Source organism: Seriola dumerili, unplaced genomic scaffold (genome assembly GCF_002260705.1).
Source record: "Seriola dumerili isolate Sdu_G_001 unplaced genomic scaffold, Sdu_1.0 BDQW01000108.1, whole genome shotgun sequence".
NCBI classification, from domain to species: Eukaryota; Metazoa; Chordata; class Actinopteri; order Carangiformes; family Carangidae; genus Seriola; species Seriola dumerili.
In genome coordinates, this window is record NW_019174363.1 from 225,610 (window position 1) to 237,976 (window position 12,367).

The following is a 12,367-nucleotide window of genomic DNA, read 5'->3' on the forward strand; positions in this document are numbered from 1 at the left end:
CACATAACTTTTTCAGTGACTTACTCAGGTGAATACCAGGAGATGGTATTTGGTACTCACCCCATATGTAGCGAGGTCATAATACGTGCAGTCTTCCTCGCTGTCCTCCTCGGTGTCTCCCTCACAGTCCTCTACTTCAGCTTCCTGCATGGTAGATGATGAAGATGCTGCAGATGCACCTCCCTGTCCCTGCTTGAGCCTCCAGTTAGCTGTCTCCATCCTCAGGTCAGCTGCTGGCTTTGGGTCAAATGTCTCTGTTGTCTTCTTTGACAGGTGAATGTGCATCAGGGCTGAGAGACGAGCAGGTGACAGATGAGATCTTTACTTGGTTTTTCTTATGTTGAGATGTGAGAATCCCCTTTCACAGGCTGCATTGCTCAAAGGCAGTGTAAGAGACAGTTTAACCACATTGATTGATGTTGGAGTAAGCATCTGGATTGCTTGTATTTAATATTTGGACCAAGTCATACACAGAGGGGGCTGCCAAGCGTTTTCCTACTTGCTTTAAGCACATCCATTCTCTCAAAGTGCTGTCGCTGTCAAGCTGCAAGGTGGCCTCATATTTCTGAAGAATGGTCCAAATTGTTGTGTTGCCCAAACAGTGGAGGTCTTGCATTTCCTGAGGCCAAGTTGAAGGATCAAATGCTAATAAATGATCACATGACTTGAGGGAGTCATACCTGATTTCAAACTCTTCAATTAACCCCCTGAGTAAGTTTGTCTTGTCCCTGTCGGCATCAACATTAGAAACAGTGTATGTTCTGTAGTGGCCTTCACCATCAAGCAGAAGTGTGAACTGTCCAATGGCCACCATGAGTTCATCCTTACATTCTCCAATGGTCAGCTTTTCCTTCTGAAACCTAATAGATGTGGTCTTTAAAATGTTGCCATTGTTGAGCCAGAAAACACTGAAAACATTCTGTGCAGATATGCTGGAAGTCACTGTTATCAATCGTGGCCAGTGGCATTTTAATGGCTGGCAATAGTCTTGAAATTTTTAACAGTGTGTCAGGTTTTGCGAGGTAAGTTGAACCCAGATGCAGCCAACGCATGGGAGACGGTGCAGGCAGGTTTATTTAGCAAAATCAAGACTTGAACGTGACGTGACGTGACATGAACGTGACATGAACAGGCATTAACAACAAGGGAGAAAACAACGGCGAATAACAACAGGTAACAACAGGGAAAAAACAGGTAACTACAGCAGTTAAACAACAGCAGAACCGACAACAGGAAAAAACAACAGCAGAACCGACAACAGGAAAAAACAACAGACGATCTGACAATGACAAAGGGGAGCACAAAGACTATATAGACAAGGGAGGCAAGGGTGATTAAACACAGGTGAAACACATTAGGGCGGGGCAGACAATTACTACACAGAAACGAGACCAAGACAAGAAGCAAAAACGCAGACACACAAGGAAACCTTATTACAAAATAAAACAGGAAGTGCAAAAATTTCAAAACAAAACTAACAAAAGGTGTCTGCCATAACAAAACCTGACACAGTGTCTTATACCTCCATGCAGACCATCTGATATTATGAAACTTATCCAGTTTCACAAAAGCGACCCTATTCTCTTCACACAACTCCTTCAGCACAGCCATATTTTTTGCTCCACCTTTTTGTAAATAAAGCTGCCACAGCTTGAACACGATTAAAGGTCTCAGTACAGAACGTTGCGATCAGCTGATTTTGCGCAGTTCTCCAGTGTGTGTGTGGTGCACAGAATGAAAGTTTTGGCACAATGCTGTTGTACATACTGACGTTGACATCAGCCCTGTTTATGCGCATGTTGACCAACTTCGTCATCCAGTCATCCTAGCCTGCGTCCTGGAGAAGCTTCCCAAAATTCAGCAGACTCCATCTTGGCTCTTAACTCCCCGCTGAAAGCCTACATGATCCGTGTTCCCCCTTCACTTGAATGATATGCACCTCTGACATTTACTCCAAGCCGCTCCAGTAAAGGAATATCCTCTCATAGGAGGACATGGAACCTCCATGTTTAGCTTTATGAAAGGCTAGTAGTCTGATATTACACAGAGCTTGCCGTTGTTCTTCGTTCAACTTGTTTTACCATCTAGCAAGTGGTGGGATATTTCTTCTTGACTAGCTTGTTAATTAGCAATAGCTTGTGCCACATTCATGTGCTCCTTGCTCCTTGTTTGTCAAACAAAGGATGATTGAAATTCTTTGAGCCTATATAAAATGCACTTTTGTCTGCGAGATGTGGATGCGAGCAGCATATCTTGCACCGCATTTCTGTGTGCTCATAATTAGCTTCAAGCCACGGCACATCTTGAAGCCATTTTTCAGAAAAGAAATCTTTTCTTCTGCTTTGGCTCGGTTTGCCATTTCTTTGCAGGTGGCAAAATGCCAAAGTGGCTGCTTAATGTCTGCTGTTTTTGGACATCTCCTACAGTAGGCCACTCCACTGTGTGTTGAAAAGAAACACGTGTAGACGAGATATGTAGGGTTGATGACCTGTCAGGTACGCAGAGGCGCCATAGTGACACAAGTGACATTATGCATTCCTAATACCTGCATACCAGTTATGTGCATCCCTGTATATAAATCAACTTGCCTTGCCTGAAGTGTTACCTCATAATCAAATGCTGCTCTGAAATTAGCAGTACTGCTATTTTTTCATAAATGTTGCTGAGCTAAGTGAGCCAGCTACATACTGCTATTTGTAAGGGGTAACAAGCCCAAAAAGTTGGAAAACACTGCTATGACATGACAATCAATTTGCAGAATCTTGAGACATGCATAATCCATCACTGTGAACATCTAGTTTGCAGAAGTCTTTGTCAAATTTCCATCATTGCTTCTGGCTTGGTAATGCATTAAATGGTGTGATGGAAATATGAAAATGAAAAGTTGACAAAGTGGCCAAGCTGTCTTGTCTGTCTAACTTTGGGAAAAATTGGAATTTTAACACCAAAAGTCATAGCACCTCTTTCGGGATCAAGTCACACGTTTTGATGTATATATTACCGGGGTTTTCTAAAAGCTGCGGGACGAGTTACGCGCCAAAATTTGGCGGAAGAATAATAATAAGCCCAAAGGAATATTAATAGATGCCTCTGAGCTGAGCACCCGTGGCACTGATAACAATTAGTCCAGTTCATGAGCCAGTATTTTTGGCTGAGGTGTTATACAGCCTGATGGCAGTGGGGACAAAGGATCCTCCTGAACCTCTCTATTCTGCAGCGCAGTGAGATGAGACATTGGTTGCAATTGTAGCTGATTCTCTGTCCTGCCAGAATGTTGTGGAGAGGGTGGTTGGTATTGTCTAAGATGACCTCCATCTTACATTGCATGTGTCTCTCAACAACAGTCCTGAGTGAGTCCAGACTCCTGCCAATCACAGACCCAGCTTTTTTGACCAACTTGTCCAGTCTCCTTGTGTTGGACATGCACCATACTCAATGTCCTTCCCTTGAATGTTGCTGGGTCAGTACTGTCGCAACAGTCTCGTGAATGATGTGACACGCAACTACAGGATGACAAGGACTTGCTGCCACTAGTTGCCAGCGCATCATTCAAATGATTTACCATATCATTACCATAAAAATAATGATGTAACATTGACCAGTGCTATGCCTGAAACAACAAGATAAAATCTAAAACTGTATAGGATGCATTTAAAAATGGTACGCAAAGATTTTAACTATACAAATTATAATAACTGATTAACTGAGTAATCATAAATTGTTAAATCAAGTGTCCACCCAACTGTCAAATTGGGTGGTTAAAATATCTATACACAACATGGTTATATCAGCAGTTTATCTGTTGTGATGATGATTTTAGCTCCTAAAAATGTGCTGTTCTTCTAAGATATGTTTCTGAGGGGGCTTCCGCTGACGTCATGATAGGAGAAGCAGCCTAATTCACCTGCTGCAGGGAAAAACCCTCAAAAACTAGTCAAAACTTTGCTTGAACTCCTAACAATTATTGCAAATCCGTAAGAGTGAAGACTGCAATGTCCGTGTTAAAAAAGGACACAGAAAAAGGAAAAATTAAGCTAAACAGGACCAAGCTGATGCATTGTCAAAAAATGGTCAAAACACATGCCGACAACAGCATGGCAGCAGTGCTTACAGAACTTAGAAATCTACGGAAGGAACATACGGAGGCTTCCCAGGACACAAAGGCTACTTTATCAAGAGTTGAATCTACTCTTAGTGATGTGTTGGGCGTACAAAAAAACTGGAACAACAAAGGTTGAACAAAGAGTGAGCGACATGGAGGATAAAACACTACGACACGAAAGAGCCATCCGTTATCTACTCTTCACAGAGAAGCAATACTATCCGCCAGGTGTGAGGACTTAAAGTCCAGAGCTAGAAAGAATAATTTGCGCATATATGGAGTTAAAGAAGGGAAGAAAAGGACAATATGATTGACTACATAACCAACTTGATGCGCACCTTGGTTGACTTACTAGAAGATATGGCCATGTGTAGAAAGAGCCTCGCTGACAAAGAGCATCGCTCGCTGACAATGAAACCCAAAAATTCTACCCCTCTGAGGTCCATTGTCGTCGGATTCTCTGACTACATAGTTAAAGACATGAGACTTCAACAAGCCCAGGAAAGTACGAAAGGTGATATTCCAAGGACTGCAGATTTTTTTCGACCAGGACTACATGAAAGATGTACAGAAGAAACGCAAACAGGTACAGGAGGTGATAAAACAACTTTGGGAGAAAAGAGTGAAAGCCCAGTTAACTTTCCATGCCCAGTTGAAAATTAATTTGGAAATCTGGCGTGAAGACCTTCACAACACTTGCAGATGCAGCCCCGGTCCTCAGACAGACGGGAATTCATGTTACGGTGGAGGAACGGGAAAAGCTACAGAAACTGCTGCGTGATCTATGGGACATGGCATCAGGACTATCAATGATGACAAGTGCAGACTTGCAGGTTTTCGTTCAAAGTGAATATTGAATAGCAGATGACGTAGAGATGTAAACTGACAAGACTCTTTTAAATTACTGGTTGGGAGTCAAGCCTACCTTATAGGCCTAGATTGCCTTGTTTTCATAATAAGGAAAAGGGTGAGAACAAGAGGGATTTTCCCCTTCAGATGAAGAAGGAGAAGGATTCTTGCTTTTTTCTTCTTTCTATATATCTTCGTTTATTTATTTATTTATTTTTAACCAAGAAACTCTAATCAAGCAACTTGTTGTTAAATAGTTGCTGTAGTTCTGTGTGTGTTACCCTGAGAGGTTTTTGTCACAACTCATAGCTAAGTTAGATATTAGTTCAATCAGTTTGGTGTTTGGAAGTCAGTTCAGGCTTATTAGTGTATAAAAGTTCTCTTCTTTATATCATGTCAGATGTGCAGTCATATGTTGTATCTCAGATTTTCTACAAGGGCATTCTTCTATACCTCAAAACTAAAATGAGAAGAAGATTCAATGACAACAATACTTTTACCAAAGTCACATGAACAATTTGACTGTAACAACTTACAATGTCTGTGGACTGAATCATCATACTTAAAGGAAGAAAATATATTATTATATATTGAGTGACCATGCCCAAGTCATGTTAAGTATTGATCTAGGTAAAGGTAAAGGTTTTTCAGATATTGGAGACTTAATGTCTCTTTACTGACTAATGTAACGGTGGCACAAGATTTAAAAAAAAAAGTATCTCATCAAAAAGAAATAGTGGATGCTTTTGCATCTTTCTATAAAAATCTGTATGAAAACCCTGAACCACAAACAGTTCGTAGTAAAACTGAACCCTTACTTGCCAGCCTATGTTTACCTTCTCTGTCAGAAGCTGAAATGGTATCAGATATTACAGAAAATGAAATATGGGATTCCATTAAAAAACTAAAAACCAATAAATCCCCAGGGACAGATGGACTACTCGGAGAATTGTATAAATGTTTCATTGATGATCTAGCACCAATTGTAACTCAAGTTTTTGATTATGTGTTGTCTAAAATGGACCTACCAAATTCATGGTCAGAGGCCATTATATCTGTAATTCAAACGGAGGGCAAAGGCTGTATCCTCTGTGAGGGCTACCGACCTATTAGTTTAATGACTTGAAAGTACTTACTAATATCATGGCAAAAAGGATGCAAAAATTTATAGCAAAATTGATTAACCCAGATTAGACAGTTTTTATTCCCAGCTGACAAGGAACCAATAACATAAGGTGACCACTAAATATCATAACATGTGCCAAGAAAAACAACCAACATTCTGTGTTAATTAGTTATAATGCACAGAAGGTATTTGACACTTGAAACTGGTACTTTCTACATAAAATTCATGTGTGAGAGTGAATGTTTGCTGCTCTGAATTTTTCTATCTGAAAAGAGGGATCAGACAAGGAGAATGCCTCAGTCCCTTGCCATTTGCAATAAATACTGGGCCCCTAGCAGGATTAATAAGGCAAAATAAAAATATTGTTATGAAAGACGATGGTCTGACAGAACATACAATATCATTGTATGCTGATGACATCTTCACATATATCAGTGATCCGGTCACCTCTGTCCCTGCATTTATTAGAACTTTAAAAGAATGTGGAGAACTCTAAGGCTACCAAATTAATGAATCAAAGTCTGAGGCAATGATGTTAGTTGGGCACTGGCCTCAACAATTAGCAGAAAATTTTAAATTTTGCCTCTCTAACTGTGGCTTTAGATACCTAGGAATCGTCCTTACCTCTGACACATCACAGTTGCTGAAGGCTAATTATGGTAAACTACTTTGTGAAATAAAGAACGACCTCAAAAGATTGGAAATCCTTCCCATGAACAAATTACCAAGGCTGCTCTTTATGTTTACTAGAGGTCCCCATATCCACATTCAAAACAATCAATTAAGAATCAATGAATGGTTATCTAAATTTATTTGGCAAAATAAAAGACCCAGTATTAAACTGAAAAGACTCAAAAGAAAATGGGAGCCTGGACCTACCAAATCTGAAAAAGTATTATTGGGCAGCCCAGCTCAGATAAATGGTAGCATTGGTAACCCAAGATAAAGATACCTTATGGGTTGGAATAGATGATAGTGATTCCCTAAATATGCCTTTGGACACAGGCCCATTCTTAAATCAAGATACCTGGAGAATAAAAAAAAATCAATAACGTTTGGATAAAAAACACTCTAAAAACATGGTCAAAATGGAGAATGAAATTAAGACTCCCCTCATCAATAAAAAGAGCAATGAAGATTGCACATAAATGACCGTCTCCCATCTAAACTAGAAACAGAATTTAAAAAATCGGAAGAAAAGGGTTTGATTGTGTTGGGTCAGCTGTTTGATGGAGGACATCTAATGTCATTTCAACAATTTAAACACAAATACAGTCTTCTAACCCAGCTTAGACATTATTTACAGATACACAAAGAGTGGAATAAATTCTGTGCCTTATCATCCAATATAGAGATTTTTATTATGTTAACAATTAGAGGAACTATTAAAAAGAAGATGATATCACATATTTACAAAATATTACGAGACGAATCAAAGGATAACAGTTTGGATATCAAGGAGAAATGGGAACTAGAGATTGTTGGGTCTGAGCTCTACCTCATGAGCTGGACACCAAATATGTTGGATTTCGGTTGTTTATCAATTTATTGGCTATCATAAATTGAGAAAATATTAGTATTAAAAATATTAATATTAAATAATAACTTTAAAATTAATTAAAGTTCATGGGGCACCAGCCTAAACTAATAGGCAAAATAGCCAATATGGTTTTAGTCTCAATTTATTACCATTAATCTGGAACTCTGATTAACCATTAGCTTACTAACTATAACCAAATCAACAGTAAATTAAAGTTTAAGGATTGGAATTCTACAAAGTAGAGGTTGTCAATATTCACACTTGTGCAACATTAAACACACCAGTAGTTATACTTAAAGGCATTTATTTACAATGGAGCAGAGTAAAACACAGTGTCTAATCTAGTATATACAGGTGTGTGTATGTGTGTGTGTAGGGGTATGTGTGTGTGTCTGTGGGGACACAAACAAAGGCAAGATGGCCGATTCAAAGTGGTCACTGTGACCACATGACCTGAACAAAGAAGACTACACAAGATGGCGGTAAACAAAGAAACTACTCAAAATGGCCGCTGGACCACCTGGGGTGTGTGAGAGGGAAGGTGTGAGTTTCTTTGTTAGCCTAGCTCATGTAATCTAAAGGTACCAGGTTAGAGGGGGGTGGTTAGCTTCATGCAGGTTCTAGAACTGAGACGTACTGCTATGTGTGTGAACATACAAGTACTCGATTAACTGTATGACTGACCACAACCTAAGCAAACATTACAACAACAAGACATCAATCAACAGGTACATTAACAAAGTTAAGACTTCTGTTGCTTAGTTATGCTCTGCTGTGCTATGCTGTGCTGGGAAAGGTTAGGCCCAGTCAGTTAACGTTACCCAGTCCTTGGAACAAGCAAAGAGGTCCTTTCCAGTGTTGGTGTAAAGTCCAGTGAGTTGGGAGGTTTCCTGGTGGAGTAAAGTCCTGTCTGGCTGTGTTGCTTTGCGGTTATCTCCTTTGTTCTCCTCACAGAGTTAGCTGTTCCATGCTCTGCTACGACTCCTGTTGCTTGGAAAACCAGCTGGCCTTGTGTCGTAGCTGCTGATTCTGAAGAGGATTTGGTTCACTCACAGTTAATCCGAAGCAGGTCGCTGCTCTTGAGGAGAAGAGCGGTTGCAGGCTGCTGGTAGCGGGCCGGCGAGAGAGCTGGTTTCTCAGGAAGCAGAGCTGACCTGGGCTGGGGCCTTGTTGCCCTTTGAAGAACCGAGAGGAGAGAGGTGGAGCTGCTCTCCAGAGCAAGCCGAGGGAGAAGAGAGAGAGAAGAGGGCCAGAGATCTGGTTTTGTTTGGTGACAACCTTGGGGGTCACATGTCACACGCTGACCCACGCTGTTAACACCCCCAATCAAAGCTGGAGGGGCTGTGGCCTGATAGGAGACCACACCCACATTTTCTAGGACTGTACTAAGTTATTAGACTACTGGCAAAACAAAAAAAAAATAAAAAAAATGTTTTAAATATAGAATTGCCCCTAGAACCATCTTACTTTATATTAGGTATCTTACCACAAAATATAGAAGATAAAAATAAGATTTTATTATTAAGAGTCCTTCTAATTGCCAAGAAGATGATAACTGTCTGTTGGCTAAAACCACAATCCCCCATGATGACACAATGGAAAAAAGAGTTGAAGAAGTCTATAATATGTATTCATAACTGCAAAGCTAACATTAAAAACTGAGAACTTTTTGGCCAAATGGTCCCCAATATATACATTCTTTTTCAACCGATGTGAAAAAAAGATTTAATTCATCATTAATTCATCATGTAATTTTTGTATGCGTATCAACATTTGTACATAGATGGGTACGTATGCATACATGTACATATACTTGTATACGTGTAAATTTTATTTTTCTGTGTTTTATGTGTGAATAAGTTTGTGTAGATGTCTATATGCTTAGTATTTATATATATATATATATATATATATATATATATTTATATATTAATTTACAATTTGTCACCTTATTTTTCCTTCTTGTCCTTATTTGAATAATAACATTATATGTTATCTCCCAATCATCATTATTATCGAAATGAAGATAATATTTTTATGCTCTGCACTGGATGACGAAATACACCACCCATTTCCGTACATGGAAACTGAACACAGACATTGTATGGACACTTGGACTCATGGACTGCCCCAAACAGACATGTGCCTGTGCTGTTATTGAACAGTTCTGTAGAATATTATTTGTTGAACTGAAATAAATAGAAGTTGCTGAGTGAGAATTCAGGTAGACATTTAACTTTTTATCAGTACACACACTCAGACTCTCTTAAAGTTTGAGAGACAGAGGCCTTTCTCTAATTCCAATAATGAGCATCCTGCTCTTCCATCTCGGAAGGCTCTTGTCATTATGTACCATTACCTGTAATGGTATACTCTGAACTGGACAGAGACAATTCAATATAAGCCTCTTACTGTTCACCCACTCATTCAATACAACGTGTGTCATTTACAGCCCTTAATTCTAGTATTTCGCATGAATGTGTTTGTGTCTGTGGGTGTGCTTTTCATGTTGTGGGTGTAAGTGAGGAAGACTAAGGAATGCCCTGAAATGATAACAATTGATATTGGTGTTTTTACTGTAAACATATTGTCAGCCATGTCTTCTTTACTATGGGGCAGCTTGACTAAGGCCAATTTTAAGCCATCTAACCGGCCTGCAGTGTGTTTGTGTTACGCTGAGAAGACTCAAGCCAAGAAAGTGTAAACAGGTCTAGTGTAGTGTAAACTCCCTCAGATCATTTAAGAGCAACTCTCTAAATCTTGTATGTTCATTGCTCTGGTTACCTCTGTGAGTTTGTGGCTTGAAAGTTTGTTGGATTGGTTTATCACACACACCTTTACATTTGGATTAGGTGGTATGTGTGGAGTGTAGCCATGGATTGTAACAAAGTACATTTACTCAAGTCTATACTTAATTACAAATTTTAGGAACTTGTACTTTACTTGAGCATTTCCATTGTAAGATATTTTAAACATCTGCTCCACGACAGTTTAAGAAACGGAATGTAGTTTTTACTTCACTTCAGTTATTTGAAGGCTATTGTTACTTTCCAGATGAACATTTTCCAAACAAAACCTGTGGTAAAAATTAAGTAAATGTGAATACTGCACACTGTACAGTGAAGCAGTAACAGAGGTGGCAGTACAAACAGGACTACTGGCCTAGGTTTAATTACTCTTTAGGTGATAAAAACATCAATCAGCCCTGCAAAAGTAGGACAGTTATGATTTTCATCAGCTAATATGGAGGATGCAATATCAGACCCAACAATCTACTGTGGACACAGATGATTTTCATCTATTAATCATCATTTAGACAAGCTGACCCTGACCCAGAAAATGCATCATTCCCTTCCCCTGTAGCTGTTTCGTGTCGGAAGCAGGACGGTGGGCAGGCAGACATTGAAGCTTGTTTTAAGTTTGCCAGCTCCATGCCGCCTCTCATCCAGCCCTGCCAGCTGCCCTGCCAGGAAGACTGTCAACTCAGCAGCTGGTCCAAGTTTTCCTCCTGCACAGCTGACTGTGTAGGTGTCAGGACCCGCAAGAGGATACTAGTGGGTGAGTGACAGTCTGTAACTTCAAGCTGCCTTCTAGATTATGTCAACTTTTAGATTAAGATCAGTGGATGTGAAAAACTGATTTTCAGTTTTTACTTTTACTATGTGTAAAGTTGACTGAGACGCCCCAAATGTGCCTGTTCTCTTCAATATTTAAATTCCTGAAATGCCCAAATCAAGCAAGTCTCCTAGTACAACCAATGCCCAATCCTAGTGTAGCATGTGGGGGATTGATGCCTTGTTCAACAAATATGATTCAACATGTGGCAAAGTCTTAGATATGTTAATACTTAATGGGTTTTTTGCAGGCAAAAGCAAAAAGCGTGACCAGTGTAAGAACCACCAGATGTATCCCCTGAGCGAGACTCAGTACTGCCCATGTAACAAATACAACGCACAGCCTGTTGGCAACTGGTCGGACTGTATCCTATCTGAGGGCAGCCGCATGGAGGGTCAACCAGGCATGAAGGTCCAAGGCGACATCAAGGAGTGTGGCCAAGGATATCGTTACCAGGCCATGGTCTGCTATGACCAGGACAACCGCATAGTGGAGACCTCTCGCTGCAACAGCCATGGTGAGTTTCACAATGCTCAAATAACTCTGTGAATCTTTTAGGAACCCCAGACAGACATATTCAATTTGAAACCAGAAAGTTTTCTTGGAATTGCTGACAAATGATCAAATCCCAGTTGTAAATTCAAGCAAGCTTATGAGTTACAGCATTTTACTTTAACACATATTTTTTGCTTGTAATAAGCAAAAAATCTGCCAATGGAACAAGTGAAAATTCTCTTGGTAAGATTTCTTGAAATAAGACATTATATTTAATCCTTACAGGATAAGAGTGATCTTGAAATTAGCTGGGAAAACTCACTTTTAGCTATATTTTACTAGTATTCTGATGTTTTGTGTCTCATAATAAGCTTGTGATGCGCAAAAATAGTATTTTCCCCTCAAAAGTTTTTGTCATCCTGTTTGTTTCAAGTGTATTTAACTAATTTTTAGTTCTATAATTGTGACACTGTTCTAGATTTAAGTCCACCACCTACTTGAAATAAGATTAGAAACTGGCATTTTGAGACAAAATGTCTTGAAGTTAGCATTCCTGACTCGTATTAGGCAGTGCTCTTTTGCCATAATAAGCCATAATTTACCATCCTGTCATCATCTCAAGTGCATTTACCTTATTGTA

At 39.6% G+C, this 12,367-nt stretch overlaps 1 protein-coding gene across 1 annotated transcript in view; it reads left to right on the forward strand.

Annotated features, from left to right (window-relative positions):
- Window positions 1–12,367, forward strand: part of LOC111222791 (thrombospondin type-1 domain-containing protein 7A-like) — a 227,496-nt gene that overhangs the window by 166,224 nt on the left and 48,905 nt on the right. The window contains exons 13-14 of the mRNA XM_022746644.1: window positions 10,981–11,175; window positions 11,483–11,749. Of these exons, the coding sequence (XP_022602365.1) occupies window positions 10,981–11,175; window positions 11,483–11,749 (462 nt within the window). The remainder of the gene's footprint in view (window positions 1–10,980; window positions 11,176–11,482; window positions 11,750–12,367) is intronic.